Source organism: Pogoniulus pusillus, chromosome 30 (genome assembly GCF_015220805.1).
Source record: "Pogoniulus pusillus isolate bPogPus1 chromosome 30, bPogPus1.pri, whole genome shotgun sequence".
Taxonomy (NCBI): Eukaryota; Metazoa; Chordata; class Aves; order Piciformes; family Lybiidae; genus Pogoniulus; species Pogoniulus pusillus.
In genome coordinates, this window is record NC_087293.1 from 9904082 (window position 1) to 9929694 (window position 25613).

The window sequence follows — 25613 nt, forward strand, 5'->3', positions numbered from 1 at the left end:
GACCGGGTAAAGCACCCACTGGGAGCACTGCCCAGTGCATTCATGCCCAGTGGCCAAAAGGCAGAGGTCTGAGGCCTCCTGGATCACACTCCTCGATTTGCACTGTGGCTGTGCTGCCTTGGCCCTTACTGCTGAACACTCACAGCCTCATCTCTTTAGCTTTAGCTTCTCCTTTACATCTACCAAACTCTCCTGTCTTCTCAAGCTTCCCTCACTTCTGGTGCATACAGAGCTGGGATGTAACTGACAGGCTTGACGTGCTGCTATCCTGACAAGACCTCATGCTGACACCGTCTCCAACACAACGCAGGCTGCCAGGAGTTAGCTGGCACCTTCTTCCCTGCCCCGGCCACTGATCCCAACAGCAAACTGCACTTCACTTGCTCATATTCATCAAACTTCTCTTTGATGCACACCAGACAGAAGTGTGAGAGACCTAGAAACTAAGACCAGGGAAGGCTTCAAGTTTAATCTGATCACTACAAGCAAGAGAGAAGACACCAAATGCTAAAGGGAAATATCTCTAACAGGAAGAGATCTGGACTGGCAAGCAAAAGTGAACTGCTGTGAACACGCTTGTTACATCACAAGGTCTGTGCTTGCACAACAAATTGGATCAAGTCAGTGGATGTGTTGCCATGCTCTGGACCGTGGTGCACAGCAGAGAAAGCTGATCACCCTGCCTTTAAATTTACAGATTACAAAGCAAGAGGTCACAGTAACCTAATGACAGGTTAGAACTAAAAAATGACATCATCAGACCACTCACAGCTTGCAGCACCCTTAACAGGGAGTGCTTAAAGGTGTCAGACTTCTGTTATCGTGCTAGATTGTGAGAGGAGATTGGCACCTGTGTGCTAGGTCACCCCTAGCTCCCAGGGGTGTCGGTGGAGACTCCAGGGATGTGCTGTGGTACAGATCACTGAGGGGCTGTGTGGCAAAGGCCAAGATTCAGCCACACAGGAAGAGCAAAACACTGGTGGAGAAACAGATTTTCATTCCTTGGGTCATCAAAAAACAGCTTGCTGCTGTATTTTAATAGGGGACACCAGAAAATACCAAACCAGACACCGCTGCTAAACTATCCTGGAATGTCACACTTCCATGAGAGAGATTCTGTAATTTCAGGATGTAAATGGGATAATAAAAACGCCTGCAGTGACACAAGGACATGACTGATAGAGAAACTGGCTCACCGTTCAGCTCAATGAGGAGAAGGGATTAAAAGGACTGAGAACACATCTATTAAAAAGGCAAAGTACCTTCTTCCTGAAGAGTTTGTCTTCTTTTCCAAGTTTTAGCTGTTGGAAGAAAGAAAAGTAAAAACCCCAAAACAGGACACTTGTGGTGCTGTCTGATGAAGTTTTGGTGGTGATGCACAGTGCCTTCCTTACACACTGTGGGGCTTATATAGAGCAGTTCAAGCCATCCATCAACACCGCAGCAAGTCCAGAGGGATGAGAAAGGAAAGCATGGCCAGAAAGCAGATAGGCATAAACTGGTACTGGGAGTTCTGCTCTCTCATTCCACCAAAGCAACCCCAATCCCTATACTTACTATACTTTAGTGTTCCCATTGTCAAGCCTCGCAGGGCAGGCTGCCTGCCACTCCTCACCAGCTACACATGCAATACAAAACCACTCACTGTATCTGCTTTCAAAGCCCTCAGTCCTCATGAGACACATTAAATCCAAGTCCTCATTTCTACCTCTGAAAACCAGCATTTCTGTACACCCCAAGCACCATATTTTGCAATCCACATGACAATTCAGAGTGTCCCTGCCTAGCCCCGAACTTCTGACTGCCAGATTCAGGGGAAAGCTGTCTATGTCACTGTTGTGAGCGGCTCCTCCTCTCTGCAGGCTATAGAAAGTGTCACTTCCAAAGGTCACTCTGATGGGTTTTTTATGTTGTAGGTCTCTGAACAGCCTCAAATCCAGCTGCCGTGCGCCACCAGGTGGAGAGAGGGAAAACTGTCCATGAAAAAATTAATTCTCACGTTGTCCCTACAAACATCTTGTAAAGACTTTTCAGTGTTTTGAACAGAACAACAGCCACAGTGTTTTCAGCCTCTGAACATCAACCCAAGTGCTGCTGCTCAAACTACTGTCCTGTCAGACTAGTAGTTCGCAGAAAGGAAGGCAAAACGTCTCAATTTCTGTGACTTCAAGACGAGCTACAAGCCAGAAGGCGAGACACCAGCCCCAGCCAGCCCATGCACATTGTGTAAGCACACAAGAGGTCTGCCATACCCGCTTTCTCATGGTGGGTTCTGGGGGTTTCTCGAATTTCCTTTTCCTCCACAGATGCACTTCGTCTGATTTTCTCCTCAGTATTGAGTCAACTTGAGTCTTTTTGGAATGTTCCTCTGATTTCCTCCTGGGAGTTTCCTCACAATCCCCTTTCCTTTTTGCAGCATCTGTTACTTCCTTGTTGTCTCTATTAATTTTCTGTTCCTTCAGCAGCGAGCCCGGGAGATTTGATGCGTATTTGAATCCTGGTCCGCGCTTTTGCTTGTACGCCAAAGAGACACAAAACACAAACAAACTTTATATCTAACCCCTTTCTCAGCTCTTTGTCAAAGTTGCATCCAGCACTGGTGGGCTAACAACCACTTTGCAGCAGGCCAAATGATTAGTGAGGAGTTAGAGTAAAGCAGTTTCGACCTTCGTAAAGCTATTTTTCTAACTATGGACTTGCAAGTGTCTGGCTCAGTTTGCAGAGCAAGAATATTTCACCAGTTCCAGCAGACACTTCAGGTTATGCAAAACTGCTTCTGGATTTTATTAAAGGAGTATTTTCATTTTAGAAATTAACATGCATCAGTGCACAAAACCAACCTAAATATTCCCCACGTTTTGGGTGAAGTGTTGGTATAAGGAACAAGAACACAACAGTTACTAAAGAACAGGAAGCCATCAGCTTATTTCCTTCAACTCAACTAAATTAAGCACAAAAATAAAAAGCTGGTATTGGGCAAAATTCTATCTACAAGCCAGAGGGAATGTCAGAGGTTTTGTATCTCATTCTGGCACCACTTATTCCCAGTAAACTCACTTTTCCAGTTTTCCCTGCGTGGTTGCACTTTGGACACTCCCAGCAGTTCGGCAGCTCATCGTTCACCACACCATCTGATTCCTTCACCTGGTAAGAGAGAGGCAGAGCTCAGTTCACAACAAGCTGCAAAAAGCTGCAGAAGGCTCCAGGGTGATCATTCAGGGGCATTTTGCACAGCTCAGCTTTATCTGATCGACTGCTGCCCTTCTAAGTGCTGCAGAAAAGAGAGGCAGAGCACAGCAGGTGCTGCACCATCCTGCTGGAGCTGCTGAGCAAGCCCTTGGACCTGCACAGCTCCCCCGCTGCTGCTGCCACCAGAGGAGGAAAACAGGCTGGCCAAAATGGTATCTGACAAAGGGTTCAGGGCCTGGCTTTTTATGAAGGTCAGTCACCAGTCCAATCAACACAGGGCACATTCTGCTCTTGCAAAAACCCAAACCAACAAAACCCACCCAAACTAAAACACCCCAAGCCCACAACTGATCACGCCATGTCCAAATGTCCTCTCACACCACTTATCTGCAAAGTCCAGTCCCATCCTCCTCCACAGCAAAGAACAGTCCAATCTTTACCAGGGTGGGCTTTTTCCCATACATTAATACTGGTTGGCATTTTTAGAAGCCAAGCACCCTGCACTGCAATCAAGTGTTCCTTAAAATATTTTTCTTCATGGATCAGAACTAGCAGTCCCATGCCTCCAGTCCTCAAGCCCATGTGCCAATGAAAACGGTGGCTGCCAAGTCAGCTGAGAAGAGGCATTTTTATTCAGGAGCCTGGATACACAAAGGCATTTTTAAACTTTCTCACACCCCCAGTCATCCAGCTAGCCCAAAGAAACGCTCACTGCTCCTTCACTGCCTCTGACAGGGGCACTGTGCTGCTGGAAAGAGAAGCTGTATGCTTGGTGTTGTTACACTGCAGCAGCAGCAGCAGCACAGCCCTGCCCTGTGCAGCTGAGAAGCTGCTGGTTTCTGAATCTCCATACAGGAGCTCACAGGAGTTTCCAAACAGGAGCTCCCAGGACTTTCCAAACAGGAGACAGGTGTTTCTGAAAAGACACTCGTGTGAATGGAACTGAGGACGAACAGTAGAACTACGCTAAGGACGCCCTCCCCGCACGCACACACACGCTCTCTGATGGCACACTCACGTCTCAGGGCTGTTACATATGCAGCAAAAATGCCTTGTGAGGAGAGAAAAAAAAAGACTAATTCATTACTATTGCAGACAACAAAAACATGCTGCTGTCAAGACAAATAGCTGGGCACTGGCATCAGCAGCACAGTAGCAGGAGACTGCTGGTGAAACAGGCAGAGATATGCAGAGTTTTAATGTTTCTGAAGCATTTCCTTCTCTCCTCTCAGCTCAGTGAAAAATCATCAGCTGTGCTGGAGGAAGCCCTTGGGTTTAAGGGAGCTGCTTCCTCAGGTTCTCTAGCCAGACAGCAGCCAGTCTAGTTTCACCATCTAGCCAGAGTGATGACATGTCAGTCTCTCAGCAAGTCTTCTGGAGTTAATAAATGAGTAAATGAAGTGGGCAGAATTTAAATACTGGTTTTATCACAACTGTATGCCTTTGAACTTTCTTTCCCATGGGTAGGTGTAAGATACTCCAGGAGTTGTTGTATACATCTCTGCCTCAGGGGAACAATTCCTGGCCCAGGCACAAGTTTGGAACAAGTTACTTCCCGCACTGAACATAGAACAAATGCTAGTGAAGGGAAAGCATTACAGCTCTGTCCCTTCTGTGAAGTGTAAGGAACAGAACAGATGTGAGGAACTGTAACCAAACTAATTAGACACACAGAAACCTGCCACCGAATCATCCCAAGCCTTCTGGGCTGGGTAGGAGCCAGTTCTGAGTGTTGGTTACAACCAGCAGGTGGGTGGCCAAGCTACAGCATGGGGCAACTTCAGACACCAACCTGCAGCACAAGGTCAGCAATTCAGAAAGTCTAAATTGCAAATCACACTACTGTGAAGTCTTCTTGCTGGGGAATATGGAACTCCCAAGGTGCTGACCTGACATTGCTGAGTGACAGCCACAAATTCTGGCAGTGGCAAGGCTGAAATGACACAGGCAGCAAGATACACCAGGGCTGAAGCCACAAGCAGCAGTGCAGCTGTGCTGGCAAAGGGCACTGTACTCCATCTCTTCTGACAAATCACTTAAACATCCACCTTTTCCATCATTATCACTATATCCACCTACAATGAGAACGGGCAGGCTCCTCCTGGGGAAAACAAACCCCTTCTCCTTAAAGGAGCAGCATCAGACCCATGCATGCTAACCTATATCACCAGCAATTTGAGACATAGCAAGGAAAATTAACCACTGCTGGTGCAATTCGAACACTCTGTAACAACAACAGGCAATGTAACATGCCTCCCAAACTCTCACTTGCTCCCTCTGGAAGCAAAGCTGCACTTGCAGAACACTCGCCAAGATCCTTCTCAAAAGAAAAACTCTTCAGCACAGGGAGCATTTATGTTGGTATTGCATCCTCAGCAAAAGAACTGTGTCAGAAACCTCCCATGACACTTCTCAGCGTATGGAACACCCTGGCTGTCCTCAGCGAAGTTCCAACACAAGCACCTAATGTAATTTGGTATCCAGGCTCCCAGCACAAGGCACCCACAGAAGCCCTTGAAAGCTCCAAGTGTATCAGTGCCTGAACTACCCCTAATCTTCTTAAAGATGCCATCCCCCGACGCTGGTTTTTCGTGCAGAAAACCCACCACAAACACATACAGCCAAATAAGGAAACTGCAAGAGGATAGACTTCAAACCATGAACAACCTGGCCTCCAGTACAAATTAGCCACTGCATGTGCCAAACCACTCCATAAACTTTGGAGATGTGTCCCGGAGGAAATTCACTCCACGTGGGAATAAGCCTTGTCTTCACTGATCCAGTTTGTTCCAGTCTCTCCCAAAAGTACCAAACATTTAACTGGAGATGACTGGCAGTTCACATGTACTGCTGCCTGTTCACCCAGGAAGACAGGAAGGGACTCTCTCTTGCTGGACAGCCAAGCAGCTGCCCTGGGGCTGTGTCTACATTCAAAGATGCTTCCCACAAGGACTATTTATGGGCTCCATCCTCTGGGCTTAAGCCCACATCAAGGGCTTGAGCAACAAGTAAACACATCAATAAATGTTTTGTCTTGCAGAAAATCATGGAATCTGGTAATAAAAAGGAAGGAGGGATCCAAGGAAGAGGCTCCATTTTCCTTTGCTGTTCCCCTGTGCCTCATCTTGCCTTCCAAGATGATTCTGAAATCCTACCAGTGCTTTTTTGTCTCAGTCAATAAACAGTACCAGTTTCCCCACCATTTCAGCTCAACAGAACCATTGAGGAATTCAAACACAAGACACACAGGGCACACTGTAAATCTCCCACTGCTTAATTTCCAGAAACACCCAAAGCAACACTGCTCTTTGTTACCAAAACAGCACTCAGAACACTACACGTGCATAAAAGAACAGAAACCACTCGCTTTATTTCACATATCTGACCCACATCCTGTGCAACCAGTCCCAAATTTGGTACAGGGAGAGAAAATTATACTCAAACTGTCATTAGACACCAATAGTGTCCTTTGGACTCAGCCAAGAAGTGCTGCTGACACTGGAAAGCAAGAGACAGGGGAGCACAGGGCACTTTCAAGAAGGTCGGGAACAGCAAAGCAGCAGCTGCAAGCCAAAACTGAGGTACATCTGAAAAACGAGCAGCTCCTCCCCTTCCTTCATCAGCCCCCAAAGCCCTGTTTTAAGCTGAGTCAAGCAAGCAAAGCTCCCTTTCAGAGCCATCTGTGGCAGGAGCTGTGAGCACCAGTTTCATGAATCAGGGAGACAGCCACAGTTCTGGTTTGCCAGCTCCTTGCTTTCTGCTCTAATAAGTGACACAGAGAGCTCGCTGCAGTACTGCGTACGGCACAAAAATAAAAGGCCAGGAGAGCATCACCCCAGGCCTGCATAAGGAACATACCTCTCCTTCCAGAGATCCCAGAAGGGCCAAAAGCTGCTTTCTGGGGCATGGTGTGTCAGAGTACATTTGCTTGGGCACATCATTTTAACCATAAACAAATCAGCAACAGGAAATGGCTGATCGGCTGAAACAAACCAGCTTTGGAGAAAGAAGCCTTCTAAAAGATAATACCCAAAGATGTGCCCAAAATGACACTTTCGTTACCAGCAAAGGATGTAGCTGCTCACAGAACTTGAGTCAGTCAAGGCTGAGCAGCTCCTGCAACCCAAAAATCACTCAGTTTGTTCTGTAGAGCCACAGTCTTCCTATTGCAACATTTGTTCTTAACATCTTTAAAGTCAGCTGCCTGGCACATCTGTGCTTAGACCAACACAAACAGCAAACTACTTGTTTGTACTCTGAGGGACACAGGAAGGGGCCACTGATACTGGGATTGTAACTAGTTCCTCCAAAGGTACAGGCAGATTTCCCTGTCCTCTTCAGCCTCCTGGTGCAACTGAAACTCCTCACTTCCTTAAATAAGAAGCCAAAAATGAAAGAAAAACAAAAAACACAGAAGCCACCCCAGAAGACATCTGCATGTCCACATTTCAGAGGCTGCTCAAAGCAAGAGTCTCTGCTTCCATCAGAGGAGCCTGCCTGCCAGTCAGGTCTGCACGTGCCACAGCTGTCACTCTGCTTCTCACACCAACTCTTTGCTCACTTAGGTTTCCAAAGATGAAAATGTGAAAGCTCTCAAATTTCTCTGCACTACTTTGACACTAAGGTGATAACTAATCCAGTTGTTGTTTCCAATGCATATCATATCCTTGTACTCACCTTAAGGCATCCTGGGTGTATGATTTCATTACAAATGGAGCATTCCATTAGCATGAGATTAAACTTGCTCTCCTCCTCTTCCACGGTGTCTTCTTTCCCAGCTTCTCCACACACCAGACACACAGCAGTATGAGGCAACACTGGCTGTTTACACACATCAGAAAGAAGTCTTGGTCAGGACACGGAAGACACATGGAACAGCAGAACTCAGTGTGCATTCACAGTATCCTCATTTCAAAAAGGAAATAAATCAGGATTAATTGTGCAAACTGCTGAAGGCTCCAGCCCAGCAGAGCAACAAAGGCAAGAAAAACTGGTAACCATCAGGGCTCGGCGCCCAGACCAAGCATCATAGGACATGTGTCATGGAATCAAAGTGCCTTCCCTGGAGCAATGCAGATTCATGGGGCATCCCAGAGATGGATGAAGTGGGGTTTTTTTGTGGGTCTCCTGAGTCTGTGAGCTGGCATAACCATTGGCATGGAAGTCACTTCACTGGTGTCCAATGGGAGGGGAAGGCAGTAACCTAGAACATCACTCCTCACATCCATTAAGGCTCGCAATCTGACTAGCAATTTGGCAGCTCCTCCATTTTACAAGCAGGGCAGACAGATGTTATGGGACCCAATACAGGTCTCACAGCAAGCTCACAACAGAATTGAGAACAGACTTTTTCCTGACTGACAGTCCATTATCTTAGGGCCCTGCTCTCAACCTGAGCATTGCTAAATCACTGCACAAACACTCAAAAGGAGAATTCTTTCCTGCAAGTATCATAAGTGAGTAGTGCAGGTTTTTTTGTCTTCTGCTGAGGCAGAGAGAACTGCAGCATCTCACATGTCAAAGTACTAATGCCAGTATAATTAAAAAGCCACTTTTGTGCTAATGAGTAACAAACTTCTGGGTTGAGGCAGTAAGGCCTCATTACAAGAAAGAAAAGGAAGAGCCTCCTAAAAAGCTGGCAATAAGGTGAAATACAATTGATTAGGTTTCAAGTCCTTAACTACTAAGCAACCAGAGGCAGAGATGTGTTTTCATCATGGCAATAATCTCTTGTATTTGGAGCAAATAAAATCCTTAAATGCATACTTGCAAATCAAACCAAATCTGTGCAGCAACACTGCACCCTGTGGCAGGTTCCAGACGGGAAAAACCTAGCTGGAGTTAAGTCATTACAAAGTAATGCATTGCCCCTCACCAACATCTGATACAGCAGCTACAGCAACACTTCCCTGCTTTCTCATGCCAGTACTTACTCACATTCCATTTTAAAAGCATTTTACAAATGCTATTTAATTCCCATCCACCCTCCAAGCATAAAAGAATATCCAGGGTCCCGTTCCACCAGCAGGTAAACCAGAAAAAATACCTAAGATGTTTAGAGTCATAAAAGCTCTGTCCACCTGCGTCCGATCTCCTACACAGCAAATATTTATACCCCCCCACAAGAACAAACACTCCAGGAGCAAAATTCTTTTTCTTGCTGGAATCAAGTGTGTCTGAGGAATCTCCTCTGCGCCCCAACAAGCTCTGTCCCACTGGTGGGCTGGAACCAAAGCCAGTCTCTACTTGTCCTCCCAGCAGAGCCTCACACTCCCTTCAGACCTACTCAATGCAGCATCAAGTGTCCCAGGCACTCCTGTTTCCTTTCTTGATTGAGTAGTGATGTAGAGGAGTTTGCTGTTCTCTGATCTGCAGTACAGGCTCTCTTAAGGCTTCTGAGTTTAATGAAAGCCTGTGTCTAGTTAATATTGTCAATGTTATTAACTAGAGGAAAGCACAATCCCAGAACTGTAGGGATCATTACTTGCACAGTGCCTTGCTTTGGTGTTTTGAGGATGGGTTTTTTTTGCTGGAAGCTGATGGATAGGTGCTACAATATATTACTACTGCAGTTGTTAGAGAACATAATGAACAGGAGTACAGACAATAGGATTGCTAATAGAAATGTAAAACAACCTTAAAAGTTGCAACAGTTCAATTTGCTCATTTTCCATGCTTTTGTTGTTCTAAGGAAGTCTGTAATATTCCCACTGCTGTTTGCATCAACAAGAACCTACAAAGGGCTGAGATGCTGCCTTGAATGCATGGAAGGATGGGACAAGGAAATGGAGTATCTCAGCTACCAAGTCCTGTGCTCTAACCACAGCTTCTGGATATAAAGCTGCAGGTACCAAGAAGAAAAATACTTCTTAATCGGAAGAGAGAGACTAAGATGACTACAATCAGCCCAAAGAGAACCCAGTTTATCTTCAGAAGACTCACTGGGCTATCAAGAGTCAAAGAGCTTAGTATGAACACTTCCTTCATCAGTCAGGGCAAGAAAGCACACTGCAGCCCTAATTTAATCCTTCCACTAAAAAGGCAGCACAATTTCACTATTTCTTCCCCCTAGAGAATAATAAATTCTTCATCCACGCTGTTCAATTCATGCCACACTCCAGGAAATCAAGTGTTCAAAGAAAAGATACTTGAGCTGCAAAAGCACTCTGTGGAAAGGTAGATATTCTATGTACTTTACTGAAAGACCCAGCAGAACTGAATCCAATCCTCTATGTCAAGAACAGTGCATGGCTTAGAACAGAATGTGGAGTGAGCTTCCAGAAGAAACTACTGGAAACCTTAAGCATTTATCAGCTTTTCATCAGTGTCAGAACAAGTCATTTAATGCCTCCACCTCAGTTTCTCCATCAGAGTTAAAGGGAAAAAAACAAACCCACCAAAACAACCTAAGTGAAAGCAACTGTAACAAGAGTTAAGAGAGTGATGAGTATAGATAGGGTGATGTTTCAGTTATGAATAAACAACATTCCTTAAGAAAACCAACAAAAGCCCAAACCCTTAACAACAGCATAAACAAGACCTTCGAAAGAATTAAGATAAAAAGTGAAGCTGATTTCTATCCTTGAATGGGGGCACTGCAGACATGAGAGCTGAGGAGAAGCTTTACAACAGTCAGCATGAAAGCAGTGGATTCAAAAACTGCTTGGACAATTTAATGGATGAACCTGTCAATATTTGTTAAATACAAAGTTATCACTTACGACTCAAGAAGCTTCTAAGCAACATATCACAGGAGTCCAGGAAACAGTCTTTGACTGCCTGCTTGTCCTGGTTTTATACTCATCCTCAGAAAACCATTTTCAGTCCCTGAGGAAAACAAGATCCTGACTTGACGGCTCTTAGGCTCATCTGGATTAGACCCTCTGCTATACGCAAACAAATTGAAATCTACATCTCAATTAGCTTGGGGCTGGGAGCACCAATGCCCAAAACTTGGAGGATTTCAAAGTTTTCTATGATTTGTTCAAGTAGTTAAAAATTATAAAGATTATTACAAGGTAACTTTTGTTAAATATTTCAGGGATCCAAACAAAACAGACTTCTCAGTTTGAATCAGAGCTTCCTACTCCTCTTCCCCAAATCCCAGAATTTCAGTTGGTTTGAGTGCTGATTTCCAGCATGCTTATTATCTCCACTTCTGTATTACTGATAATCACCACATCTGTATTACTGAGAATGCCAAGTGGACTGTTAGGTTTTAGTAGCATTCTGGTTGAAGGATTTGGGGAAGATGAAAAGTGTAGGGAAGAAGAGATGTGAACTGAGAGGGCAGGGATTACTGCTTTGTCTGATGCACTTGAGAGTCTCACGGCAGACTTCTCAGTTCCCCACTCTTGTCACCAGGAAACAGAGAGAGAAAGGAAAACAGGAAAGCAATTTCCCACAAGTTGCAGCAGAGGTACACTTACTGCGATACACTGCCTCATGATGCAGGACTGTTTCATCCTGCCGGGTCCCCCAAACTTCTTCATGTCTTTGCAGAAGTGACACTCGCCGCACTCCGTCCGCAGGCAGGCCTCGCACTTGCGGCATCGCGTCCTCCTCCGGCGGGCTCCAGCAGTTGTCCGATTAGCTGCGAGCTTCACTGCAGAAGCAGTGCCCAGCTTCCCTTTGGGCCGCCCCACTGCCCTGTTCTGAAAGAGCCAGACACACCAGGTCAATCCCACATCCCATCAAACTACACAGCCTCCTTGGACAGCAGCTGTAATGTGTTCAGTGTAAAGCTGGCGGGTGTAGCAGTATTATAAGCAGACAGGTAATGCTCAGCAGATGCAAACAACCACTCATAGCTAAAGGAATCCCTTACCTGGTCAAAAAAAGAGGCACTGTAAAAAGACAAAGAAACCAAGGCATAAATGAGAGATCTCAAACCTACAGCAGACCCATTTCAAGAGGAGGGTAGGGGAAATGGGTTTATGTACAGCTCAATGCAGGACCAAAGCCCAAGTGATGTGCTTGGCTTAGGTCAAGATGATCTGTGTCGCTGCTGAGACCTGGGTTAGGGAGCTCTTAGGATTGTGCTCAGGTTAAGCCAGCTCTACTCTCCTCTGCTGGATGCAGAAGAATCCAAAGAAGCAGTAAAAGTCATTTTGAGGTTAAGATACAGCAGATAAACACTTGGCAGCAATGGCTCAAGCCACAGCAACCTTCCAAAAAAAGAGGAGAGTATGAACTACTGTCAAGCAATGAAGTACGAAATAAACCACAATTCCAACAAAGCCTTTCCAAAGCAGCTCCCCTAATAGCCAATATTAGCAAGTGCTCAAACACAGAACACTAACTGATGCTGTGCAAAGGCTACAAAGGGCATCCCAGGTCTAGATTCAATGACCTTTAAAGACAGAAGCTAAAGGAGCATGAAAAGGTTTTAAATGATTAGGTTAACTGCAACATAGTCACTCTGAGTATCCAAATTTCATGTTCTCATCAAACTCCCTGTTCTACACAAAAACTTACAGCTCAAGCCAAACATGTCTAAATACCATCTAATTGTATGGGGCTAATTAGACAAGAATTGGCTTGGCTCATTCTTACCACTGAGAGCTTTCTCCAGAAAGATTATAATAATAGGACAGCAAAGTTCATCTGGTTTAACATTTATACAATTTTTCCACTTTCTGCACATCCCACCATCCCAGCCAGCTTTGCTTTCTCTTCCTGCTGAACTGTGGGCAACCACCAAGGCTGGGGCAGGTCAGCTTTACAAAACCCTGTTTTTCAAGGAGCAGGTATGGAAACATTCCATTTGGTACTACAAAAGCACACCCAAGTGTTCTACTACACAACCCTGAAGAAAAGCTACACTGCCAAGTATTAGATCTCCCAGATGACTTAGCAAAGCTCCGGTGACTTTCTCCAAGATGAAGAGGAGTGCTAGTATTTTAAGTCTCTATTCCAAGAATCTCAGTGCTGGGAAAACAGAGAAGCCAGGGGCTAGACCCCTTCACCTTCTTTTCCCACAAAACCTACCATCATAACTGAGGTGGGCCTGCTTAGTCGATAAGGTTTCACAGATATCAGCAAGTTTTTAATTACACTCCTCCAAGGAAGATTTTATTCTGCTTGCAGGTGGAGTCACACTGTGCCATGAGAACCAGGCAAGTGTAGCTTCCTTCCTCATCCACAACTAGGATTTCAGATCAATTTCAGACGCTCCACAAAACAAATATTTACTTTTTCGACCAACTTTGCAGCCACTCAAGGATAAAGTCAGCTCTGCCTGGAGTGGCTTAGAGACAACCTAGATAAGAGATAATTTCCTTCCTCGGTATGAATCACTCCTCCTTTCCCTCTATCAGTCCCCTTCCACTAGCACGAGAGGCAAAATGCAAACCGAAGGCTAGACATCAGTGGGAACAAGTGAAACCAAAACACCTACAGCCACCGGGGCAGTCCCCCTCAGCCAGCAGCACATGGAAGGTTCTGGGTGAGCATCTGACTCCTTCCCACTAGGTCTGAAGATAATTAAGTTTTGTAAGAAGGCAAACAACAGTTAGGACACCATCAGCAGCCTCTTTAAAACACAATCTCTTTCAAGGAAAAATCAAACTCAGTACTTTTCCAGCTGAAAGACAACTCCTGACTCTGCCACAGTAACATGAGCCAAGTCCTAATTCTCAGGACAGCATCACAAGCACCAGGACACTACAAAGACACAAGCAGCAAAAAGGCATGGCCTGAACACAGAATCTGAGAATCCTAGAAGAGAAAAAGGCAGGAAGGTGAAGGTGCAAAAATAAGTCTGAAGCCAGACCACACCACACAACTTTAATTTCTTTACAACTCACCACCACACAACAGACAGCAGAGGTTCAGGTCTCTGATCTCCCTAGATGTAGCATTTCTTATCTACCCAGCCCTCTTCATCACTCGTTAGGAAATCCAAGCAACTGTACTAGCTGTGTTTGTACTAATTTACCAACCCACCAACTCTCAATCCAAGCCACATTTTCACTCCAGGATGTCACAGCCAGCAGGGCTGGAGAGGCCTTGCAGGAATTCCCACTAGTATCTAGTTTCAAGGGGCTCCAAAGTGGTCGCTTAAACTCCACAGAAGAAAATCTGGCTTGTGGGTTGCTATTCTAGAAAGGGGCTGGGATTCAAGGGGGTAGAAGGAGCCTCCAACATGACTTGGGGTTTATTTAGCACGTGGCAGTCAGCCAGATAAATTCCAGGTTGATGTTAGTGAAGAGATGCTGCAGGACTTCCAGCTCAGACTGCAGTTTTACAATGTCCCAGTTTTGGTAGCAAACCTATCTAAGGATTTCCTTCCCAGCTCCTGTCCCCAACTCTGTACTGCCATTAGCCTCCCTCCCCCACACAACTCTGCAGAGCTGTCTCGGAATTAACGAGCAAGGGACAGCAGGATTTCTTAACCCCAGTTTTCCAAAATGGCCAGCAAACAGCAGCTCCATGGCCTCAAGCTCAGGACTGTGTAACGCATTAAGCCCTAAACTAAGTTCTGGATCAACACGGTCTCCCATTTATGTAGCAGATCCTATCATCTCCTCTCCCAAGGCGATTAACTGAGATCCACAAGCAGCCACCTCTGAGAACTGCCAAGGAAAAGGATTCTAACAAACTCAAAAAGATTTTTATTTTCCTTAAATCTTACAATAAAATCCAGGCAGTTAAGACAGAACCTTCCTGAACTACCAACGTAAGCAACCCCCTTTGTTCTCCAGCACAGAAACTGTGCCTATACTCCTCTGGCCACAGCAAGAGTCTTCAGAAGAAAGGTAGGAGAATTCTGAAGGGACAACAACCACTCTCCCAAACTCCTACCAAAGGCTGTGCAAGCAAATACTGAACCACTAGTACACTCAATACTCACCTGCATTACACCAAAAGCTAGGAAGCCGGTAGATTTGCGCTGCTCTCTAGAAGCAGCCACGTTAACAGGACATCCTGCTGGGTTTTTTTTCTTTTATGGGTGTTTATTCCTCCACTCCAGACCCTGCCTCACACAAGTAACCTACTGCTGCCTCTGAAGCAGACACCACATGGGCTCTACAGCACCCGGGTATTGAGAGCAAACCTGAGCCATCAAATGTAAACTACTATGAACTACAAAGCCATTTACAAATCGTTCATTTGCGATCACCCTCCCACACCACAGTGGTGAAGGATGCCTGCTCCTCAGACAGGAAAGGGGACACCTTTGCTAACTGCTTCTCATCAAATTCGGTGGCGTTCCAGGTGGACAACAACTCGGGCACTAGGTGGGGTGGTCATCAGCAATTGGAGTCTCCCAACAAGGCCGTATATATCTGGAAGCAAGCCCAGCTGTGACACTTCCAACTCTAATGCTACCTGGAGGAGTCACTGCTCAGAACATTATCTACGGACAAACATTTTCACTACCGGCTTACTGGGCTGTTAACATACTTCCACCACAGGTCATTTCCCTGCTCAGCAGTCACCAAAAAGCCACCCATCACTGCCACCCTAAGCACAACTCTTACTGAAACAGAAGCACTGATGTTTACAGCAACAGATTTCTACCCTTCACAGTTGCAAAGAATAACTCCAAAGATCTCAGGTAAATGGAAATACCAAGAGCATCAAGCTTTGGAGACCCTTCAAAAAGCTATAAGCTGTTAAATGCACCATTAAGTAAGTGCTGATGTTCCCCAAGGGCTACCCCAACACCAGCCAGGTTCTGGTGGAATTGTCACCAAGTTCTGACAGAGGATGATGAGTTGAGCCTGCCACTGAGTCCAGGAAGAAGGAGGTCCTGCTCTTAAAAACAAGGTTGATAGATAGAAACAAGCTATTCTGCCAGTAGCCTTTACCTGACATGGGTCTTACTCCACCACTCAGCTTCAGCGACCTGCTTGAACTGCTGCCAGCAGCACTACACCATTACTCAGACTCAGCATCTAAGAAAAATCGAGGGACATGCACTGTGCCCTTCTGAAGGGCTCGTCAAGAGGTCAGATCAGTGAGACCCCAAAGCACCTCACTCCCTAACCAAGTACCATCTGAACAGCTTCTGTAGCCACCATGTAAATCTCTCCAAGACATCTCAGACACACTGCTTCAGGCTGCTGTGCCACATAAATACAGCTCTGCCATTTGTAGGACAGGGGTGATTTCCTTCTGTAACACCTGGGCAGGTTCCAATTAATCTGATTTGCTGTAGTCTGACCAAGTCCACATAACCATATCTGAACCAAAAGAAAGATGAGGACCCAGGACTTCCCTGGTACCAGACTTGCCCTGTGACCTTTATATGGCACCACATCCCCGTGTGATTAACAGAATTAGAACAGAGAAAATTACTCACCAGTTGTTTCTTTGTAACAACTGATAAAGACTAGGGAAGGAAAAAAAATTACACACGTTAACCTACAATTCCTAACTGCTGTCAGCTAAACCACCCTAAATGTGCTGAGCCACGATCTGATACTGGGCACTGGAGAAGCCCATGAGGTGCCACAGAAAGGCTTCTGGGTCAGTTATTTCCTTGCCTCTTCCCAAAGCACCAGAGGTGGGCAGAAGCATGTTTTCAATTCAGACAGGGTGGGAGCTCTGGAGAACAAGGCTCCCTGCTTGCTGCTCAGGGCCAGTGAGCTGCACGGTCCTCTTCTGCTTCAGTGACGTGTCCCTCTCCTAGCCTCCTAGGCATGTAGTTTTGGCCTTCCTGCTAACAACATCAGTCAAACTGACAATTCCAGCAGCGACGTAGACCGGCACACAAACCAATGCACTGGACTGAGATCCACTAAAGTCATTTTACCAGAGGTTTCTGAAACAGACCCCATGATTAACTCTGCCTTAACCCCGAAATACAGGGACTGGCATCAAACTGCCTGGTGGGCTGACAGCCTGCTTCACACTTGGTCCTGCTCTAAGATAAGAGCAACCAAGTCAACAGTTATTCAGCATAAAACCCTTGCATCTCTTCAACAGTAACAGAAACCTGTATCAAAGGAAGAAAGAAAAGGACGGTGTGGGGAGAGAATTCAGAACAGATGAGAAAGAAATCAGTTTAAGACTGAAAAAAAAACCAAAATAAAATCACACTGATGCCAAAAATGCTTTAAAAGCTGAATTAACTGATGAGCACAAGTCAACATCACAAATCTAACGCGTCTGACTAAAGCCTATCTGCTCAAAAGTCTACATATCTGCCCAGAAGTCTACATGTGAACTCCAGGAGAGCTGTTTTGCTCTAGCAGTGATGGTTTCCAGGACTTACCCACCTTACAGGTGATGTATATGCTTCTGATGGGAAGAAGGGGTCCTGCAAAACATATCCAAGGTCCCTCATTAACCAAGAAGCACCTCAGGGAAAAGGAAGGTGCTGGAATATTTTCAAGCTCAGCCACCAAGGATTAATCCTCTCCATATATGCACTGCCACCATCTCCTCCAATTCATACCCACAAACTTTATTGTCCTCTCCTGCAAAAGACAATATAGCTCCTAGTGACCACTGCCAGGTGACCACACAGAACTTCATTACTGAATAAACAGATCCACTTCCCCCACGTAAATAGAGAAGTTTATACCTCACAGGTTTATCTGAGATTAGTGACACTCCAGCATCTTTTCTGCTAACATAGCTATGTTGTTTAGGGTATGGTAAACTGGCATGGCAGTGGCAATGCAAGTGCCCCCACTTACTTCCCTCTGGTGGTGAGGAGGTAGGAGTGAGGCCTGGAGGGTGGAATAAGATATATTGGCAAAAATATGCTTTTATAGATAAGCTGCATGCAAAGCAAGAGCTCTTAGAAAGACACCAGTTAGTTGTACAGCCTTGGGGCACCTTGTGCAAATGCAGCTTTTTTTCTTCCCACTGCTTCAGGACAAATGCCCCCAGACCCTTCCAGGAGCGTTCTTCTCAGTCTGTTTACACACTTTAAAGTGAACTGTCGCAGTTAGAAATCAAATTTCTTCCTACCCTGAGTGATCCAGAAAGGCTGGTGAGCTGGAGCAGGGTGCTGCCCTTCCCACGGACAGCAGCACCCACATGTTTCCAAGCCCCCAGAGTTGACCGCAACTATTACCGGTGCAGTAAATCCTCCCTGCTCCTCTACTGGAAACCCTGGCAGCCCTTCTGCCTTCTTAGGAAAGAGGAATGAAAGCCAGAAGAAAGTCTGAGGGATAAAACCTGAAACTGAACTTGTGTTGTTCAACCACACCTGTAGAGCTGAAGTCTTTCATCTGTTACATACCAGGAACTATCACGGTATCATGACACCGATTTGATAGATTCTGTGTAGAAAAAGCTAATCACTACACATGTTAATGCAGGCCCGAATGAAAATACAGATGGATCCATGGAAGCCTTTTCATCACTAGAATGGTTCTGAACAACAAGAAAATCACTCCACAGGTGTGGAGTCACGGCATAATGATTTAGGATCAGACTACATCTTATAAAAGATCTCACAAGATAGCCACTTTCTGGTGTTAATTTTGGTTTTAAACTTTAAGAATATAGAAACACTATCAAGCTTCAGATTTTAGAAGAGCTGGAGAATCTCAGAACATAACCAACTTTCCAAATCCATCTAGCAAGAACTAGCACCTCCAACAGGGATTTCTCAGCTGGGACAATGCAGCTGAGATCAATTCAGCCTCCCAAGAACCACCTCCTCTAGAAAAGCCTAGAGTGGCCCCACCAAGGCAGAGACAGGAAAGGCTTGGCATGGGTTTAACCAAAGGAGGAGAGCTGGGAGATTCTAGCTACCAGGGGTAGGAGCAGAGCAACAAATTCAGCAGCGATGCAGGCCTGCACACTCACACAACCATAGAATTAAATACAGACTTGATAAAGTTGCTCAGCTAAGAACCATCTTAAATTCCTGGAATGACACCACAACAGGTCAGTACTACACATCCACGTGCCTTATGGTTTCCCCATCACATCTGCCATGACTGCACAGCAACCAAGGCACTTCACCACCACCAGTTCAGACTCTCTTCCAGCCCTGCTTTCTTGATGCAATTATGAACCAAAACATACAGCAGTTACTAGAAATGAGATGGGGTTTGGAGAATAGACTCAATACCTGGCCTACACAGAAACCTGTCTCTAAAAGCAAACCATAAGGCTATTTTGAAGGGGCAGACCCCTTGAGTTCTGAACAAAATGATCAAGTTTATGTTTAAACTACACACACATGTTTAATTCCATTCCTGGTGCATTTTTAATTGCTTAGTTCTTAGAGAGTTAAATACCCAATCTAGAACATATGTTCTGGATTATTTTTCACAGATTACTTCATAAATTTAAAAAGTTTATTCTCCTTCCCCCACAGGAAAAAAGAAACAACAAACCCCCCCAACGCTTCGGAAAATAAACCCTGGAAGTATTAATAAAAGTTCTTTTTTCATCTCAGTACACATCCTTCTCTTTATTCCACATCCCTCGTCCCCGGGAATGGAGAAGAGATTTTGGCCATAAACCAAACTAAGGCACGGTAGCCAGGCTCAGCATCTGACTCCCTCCTCAAGTCCTGCAACCCTCTCAGCTATCTGAGGAATCTTATTAGAAAAAAAAATCATTCTGGAAACGACAGGGAACGCTCCCCCATACCGCCCCCCGAGAGGCACACATCCCCCGTGGGGAGCGGCAGGGCCCTGGGAGGTACCGAACTCCCGGTGCCCCCCCCCCCCCCCCCGGCCCAGGCCGTGCTTCTGCCCCGGGCCGGCCCCCGGCGGGAGGCTCCCGCGCCCCGCTCGGCTCCGCGGGCAGCGCCGGGGGCCGCAGACACACCCGCAGCGGCGGCAGCGCCGGGCTCAGCCCCACGGCGGGCGGCGCTGCCCCGGGCCAGGCCGGGGCCGAGGCCGTTCCCGACCCCACATTGTTCCCCGGCCCCGCTGCCGGCGCGGCGCGGCTCGGCGAGGCGCTTGCCCGGCCCCGGCCTCCTCCCCTCTCTCCCTCCCTTCCTGCTGCTGCAAACTTCGCCGCCCGCCCCGGACCTGCTCCTGCCCCAGCTCGGGCCCCGGCCCCGGCTCGGGCTCCGGCTCCGACTCGTAGTCCTCCTCGTCGGCGCTCACAGACATGGCCATGGCTCATGGTGGGCCCAGGCGGAGCCGAGCTGACATGGCTGGAGCGGCGCTGCTGGCGGAGCCCCGCTCCCCGCACACACACACACATGCAGGAGGAGGAGGAGGAAGGGGGGCCGTGCATATTCATGCCAGGCAGCCAGGAAGGGGCTGGCCCTGCCGGCACGGCCAATCGCGGCCCGCTTGCACAAAGCCGGCCTGCGGGGACAGCGGGGACAGCGCGGCCGCTCGGTCCGGGCAGCGCCGGCCGCCTCGCCGCAGCTCTGCCCCGGGGGTGTGTGTGGGGGTGATAGTGGAAAGGCTCTAACGCCCTGCTGGCAATTAGCCCCCCGCTGCTAATTAGCCCCGCGATCTGCCGAGGGGGCCGGCGGGGGCGGGCCGATGCTCAGCCTGCCTGGGTGTGGGCTGGGAGGGAGGGAATGAGGGAGGGATGCGCGGCGCTGGGATGCGCGGCCGCCCGCCCGCAGGGTGCACGGCGCTGCACGGGCTGCTGGAGACAAAGGAGACGCGCACAGACAGACAGACACACATGCCCCCCCAACATACACCCTCCCTCTGCCGCGCTACCTGCCGGCTCGCCTCCCGCCACCAGCAGCAGGACGAGAGGAAGGAAACTCCATCCCTCGGGAGAGGGAAGGCACCGAGCAAACTTCGGAATTTCCAGCGATGCCCTGACCCTGGGATGAGGAGGGATGAAGTGGGATGAAGTGAGATACAAGGCTCGTGGAACTGCTCAGCTCTGGCCTCGCGTCGCTGCTGGTGCATGTACCCTTTTTTGCAGGCTCCTGAAGAACCGTTTCTATCCCTGCTGACTCACTGATGGGGTTTTACAATAAAATATTATCCCTGCACTATGAAATGTGTCAGTCGGGGATCTGTTCTGGACCCAAAGGTCACAGCAGGGCCAGCACCTGAACACTGATGCATGCTACCTTCACCTTCAAGAGCTTGTAGCAGAGGGTCAAGACACACAGGCCTAGATCTGAGCACAGAATTAAATTTCCCATTGGATTTATAGGCCTGCTTTCAGGGGAAATCCCGATTCCATTCAAGTTGTTAGGATTTTGCCTCTGGCTCCTACACCCACGAAACAGAATTAAACATGAGATTAAATATTTGCATGTGCTGAGCAACCAAGAAGCCATAACAACACACATATAATGGTCCTCGCATCAAGATTTTTGCCAAGCTAGTTTCAGCTCAGTTCCTGGGTCCGAATTACCACATGGCTGCACAGACACTTCAGGTAGCACAGGAGAAGAGGCAGCAACAGGCAGGAGCTGGCACATGAAGCAGCAGAAAGGCTGCCTTAGGCCCGCTCACCACCCTTGTGACACCACAAGCTACGCTAAGGCTGGTCGCTCATGTTTAGGTAACAAAATACAGACCAACTTCAAACGCACATTTACAGGCTGCTGCTGATAAAGTCAAGTGAATCATGTTATTATGCCCCTTCCTTATTTTGAATGCCTTAAATATCTATTTCTTGTTTGTACTTCTGTCCGCTTGCCAATTCAAACTCAAATTACAGCTATGTGATGGTATTCTCCCACTCCTGCTCATCCGCGATGCCAGGGGTGAAGCGCTGACTTGCAGCAGAAGATGGGGCTCTCCAGGATGTGATGGGGTGTGCTCAGACTGTCTCCTCAGGTTTTCCTCTCTTCCCCCATTGTGTTCCTACACACAACTGGGAGCAGGAGAGATGAAAGCTGAGGCACGAAAGGCATGTGCCTAAGGCCTTGGCTTTCAGAATCACAAGGTAATATCAGAATCCACTGTTTTCTGGAGGAGGAGAGGGAGGGGGGGATGCATGTCTCATGACAGGCCTACAAAGGAGAGCTTTAAATGGTGAAGCAAGGATAACTGACACGATTACAGCGGTGTTTGTGGTTCGATTATGGAGCTGGCCTCCAGCAGAGGCAGAAGAACAGATGACATCCGGAAGGAAGATGCCTAGTCCCACACCTGCCCATGGGCAGGCCAAGTCTCCACTAGCCTGTGATGATTCCACCCGAGGCTCTGCATAACCTGGCTCACGCCTGTTTCTCCCTCCAGACGTTTGGCTCCACAACCCAGACAGGCGAAAAAAATAACTTGTGACATCCCCCAAGGACAATCCACTAGTGACACCAGGGCGAAATGTCATTCACAGCAAATTAAATCATGACATAGATCATCTTCCTCCTCCTCCTCCTCCTCTCATCTGCAAGGCGTACTAGCACTGTTGGTATTTGCATTAGTCTGTCTGGACTGCAGCAGGTCACCCGGTTTAACCCACACCTAAGCTCACTCCACAGCCAGTCCTGCAACCTGCTCCAGGCTGCTGCTTACAACAGCAACATAACTGACAAATGAGCTCTAAGAGGAGGTCTGGGTGAAGAGTGAAGACACACAGATACCAAGAAGATCTCAGAACGATTTCCAAAAGCTATGTAAACATTGCTGAGATGGCGTTAAAAATGGGACAGGGTATGATATAAAATAGCACATGGGGAATCACTGGGGGAAAAAAAAAACACTGTAAAGTAAACTTTTCTAGCTGTAATTGCTCTCCAGAAGACTCATGTTGTCCAAGAGCAGCTAAGCATTCAAAGAAATATTTAACACACAGAAAGAACTATTAAGAAAGCATTTTCCTGCGCTACTCCTTCAGCTTGTCTACACTAGAGAACACTAAATTATGACAAACAGTGAGGAGCCCTTATGTGAACAGCATTTATGTTTGACTAGCCTGGTTCAGTTTACATCAGCTCAGGAAACCAAATAAGCAGCGCTGACCCTCGTTGTGCCTGTATTGGCATAACTGTGTCCACACTCCAGCTTTGTGTGATATAATTCAGTAATAAATAACATCCTTAATTAAACTGCTGAATGAGCCTTAGTGAAAACTGCATGAAAACAGACAGTACCTTCTACTCTGAACTGTTGCTTTGATTGCACCTCACCTGAAGTTATATATAAGTCTCATCAATATCATAATCCTCTCCACAGAAACCAATTATGTTGTCACAAACTGAGACAATAACCTCAAGCGAAGAATAAACAGCAGGAGCAGATGACTGCCAAAGAACCAGATTTTATTCTCATGCAAATATCCTTAAGTAGTAAAACCAAGACAAGGAGAGGAAGACTAAACCTCTGTGCTGTGCTCACTTGCTCCTGAGCATCTCCGGTACCAACGGAGTTCTTCCACTGCTACCAGAGTTAAGCAGGATCTCTGTTTCCATGTTAGACACTAGAGTCTGTGATTCATAAAGTTTTGAATGTGACACAAACACACCTTAAATTTAAATTCCCCTGAAACTTTTAATGCATGTCTATACAATATTATATTTAGCTGGCATTAGAAAAAAAATACATGGAAGCAGCTTGAAAACTAACTTCAAACTGGCTTACGTGCAAGTCCTTAAAAGAGATCTTGTGATCTGAGCTGCTGCTGCTTTCTGCTTTTGAAAGGGAAACCCACTGAGATGTTTATGAATCACAATTATTGACCTGTATCAGAAAAAAAAGTTACCTAGCAGCCTTCTGACGTTCATTGTTTTGGTCTAAGTGTCCATTCCCATGAAATATCATCTCAGCTGTTGGGCCTGGGTGAATTTCATGGCACTTTTCTCAGGAGTTCTAGCCAATATTTCAGTCATATTCTCAGCACTAGCAGTGACAATCTGACAACCTAAATATCCATCTAGTATCATGATCTTGCTACTTCCTGCTATCTATTTTATCTGAACTATGACATGAGTAGTGATTGGATGCACTGAGTATCCCCCAATAAATAGTTTGATTGATCAGCCTTAGCTCTAACAAAGTAACTCAAGACAAAGTAATACATTGATCACCTCCTCTGTGCAACACATACTGCCACATGCTTTCGTCATCCAGTATGCAACGCAGGGGAAGCAAAGGCAACAAGGGCTGTGCAGATACGTCCTGAAGACAATTGCTAACTTCTATAGCACAGCAGAGGAGCAGCACCCAAAACACAAGAACCCAGACAGAATGTGCTGATAACTCCTCACTCATTCAATCTCTCTCATATGCCTTAAAAACAAACCCCTTCAAATCCCCTACACTCTAGCATCTTAAAAATATAACAAATAAGACCACAAAGCAGTGAAACATCAAATTTACCTACTACAAAAGAAAGGCTCTGTCCTACAGGAAGAACCATAGCACACTTGGAACCACTCACTGGGAAATGAGGGAAATCCTACCATGCTTCCTTCTTCCACAGATCCTTATGCCACATCCACCACACAGGTTTATAGAACCACAGAAGCCTAGCATGCTTTGGGTTGGAAGGGACTTATAAATGTCACCTAGTCACAGTATCACAGTATCACCAAGGTTGGAAGAGATCTCACAGATCATCAAGTCCAACCCTTTACCACAGAGCTCAAGGCTAGACCATGGCACCAAGTGCCACGTCCAACCTTGCCTTGAACTGCCCCAGGGACGGCGACTCCACCACCTCCCCAGGCAGCACCAAGAGCCATGCTCTGCCAGTAAATGCAAAAGCCAGTCAAATAGGCTCCTAAGAAGCTACAAAGTGACTGCCATGCTGTGGAAGAAGATGCAAATAGATGTGGCTGCTAGCTGAAAGAGTGGACTAACCAGAATACATAACCTGCTTTCCTCTAAGTGGCTCAGTGCACTCTGACACACAGTGCAGAAGGCTTGAAGACACTCAGGTACAAAATGTGAGCAGCAGCTTTAAAATCTAGATACCAAACTCAAAGCATTTAAAGGCCATTGAAGAGTAAAGGAAAAACTGAGGTACAGTTTGCCTCATGAGAGCTCTGGTGGCACCTGCAGACTCTAGCTTCAATTTGTAGGGAACACCCAAGACACAAACAACTAAACCATCTAGATCAAGTCTTAAAGCTGCTTGACTTTTATCAGAATTTATCCATATTTTCTGTTGTATTTGCTAAGTTTCAAAAAGGAGAGCACTTCTTACCTCTTCTGGTCTACTAGTGCTTGCAGGAAAGTCATAAAGCTGAAACAAGACCTCATTTATATTCTCATCAGACTTTAATTTCAATGTGCTGTGGAACTAAAAGGAAGCCATCTTCTGAGGGACAGAACATACAATTCAATGTGGTTCTGAAAGTGCACATGGGAATAATGCCCATAATTGCACAGCACATACTGGGGAATGACAAATGCCTTCTCCATTGCTCTGCCAACCTGCTTCCACCTAGAAATAAAACTATTGCACCTCAGATATTTGAAGTTTGAATGGTTTTAGTGCTGTGGTAGGGGAGAGCACAAGAACACTGGAGTTCTTAAACCAGGTTCAGACCTTGGCTTTTTGCTTGGTTTTGTTGGCCAGCTCAGCAATGAAGGTAAGCAAACTCCTGGTGATGAAATCCGAGA

The 25613-nt window shown here is 46.5% G+C and overlaps 1 protein-coding gene across 8 annotated transcripts in view; it reads right to left on the minus strand.

Annotated features, from left to right (window-relative positions):
* KDM2B (lysine demethylase 2B) overlaps positions 1-25613 on the minus strand; it is a 123489-nt gene that overhangs the window by 5890 nt on the left and 91986 nt on the right. For 6 of the 8 annotated variants that reach the window (XM_064168656.1, XM_064168653.1, XM_064168654.1 and 3 more), the window contains 5 exons: positions 11619-11843; positions 7867-8010; positions 3057-3144; positions 2253-2521; positions 1263-1301 (listed from right to left, as the gene is read on the minus strand). In XM_064168656.1, the coding sequence (XP_064024726.1) occupies positions 1263-1301; positions 2253-2521; positions 3057-3144; positions 7867-8010; positions 11619-11843 (765 nt within the window). The remainder of the gene's footprint in view (positions 1-1262; positions 1302-2252; positions 2522-3056; positions 3145-7866; positions 8011-11618; positions 11844-25613) is intronic. The other 2 variants (XM_064168655.1, XM_064168657.1) reach the window with 2 other exon arrangements.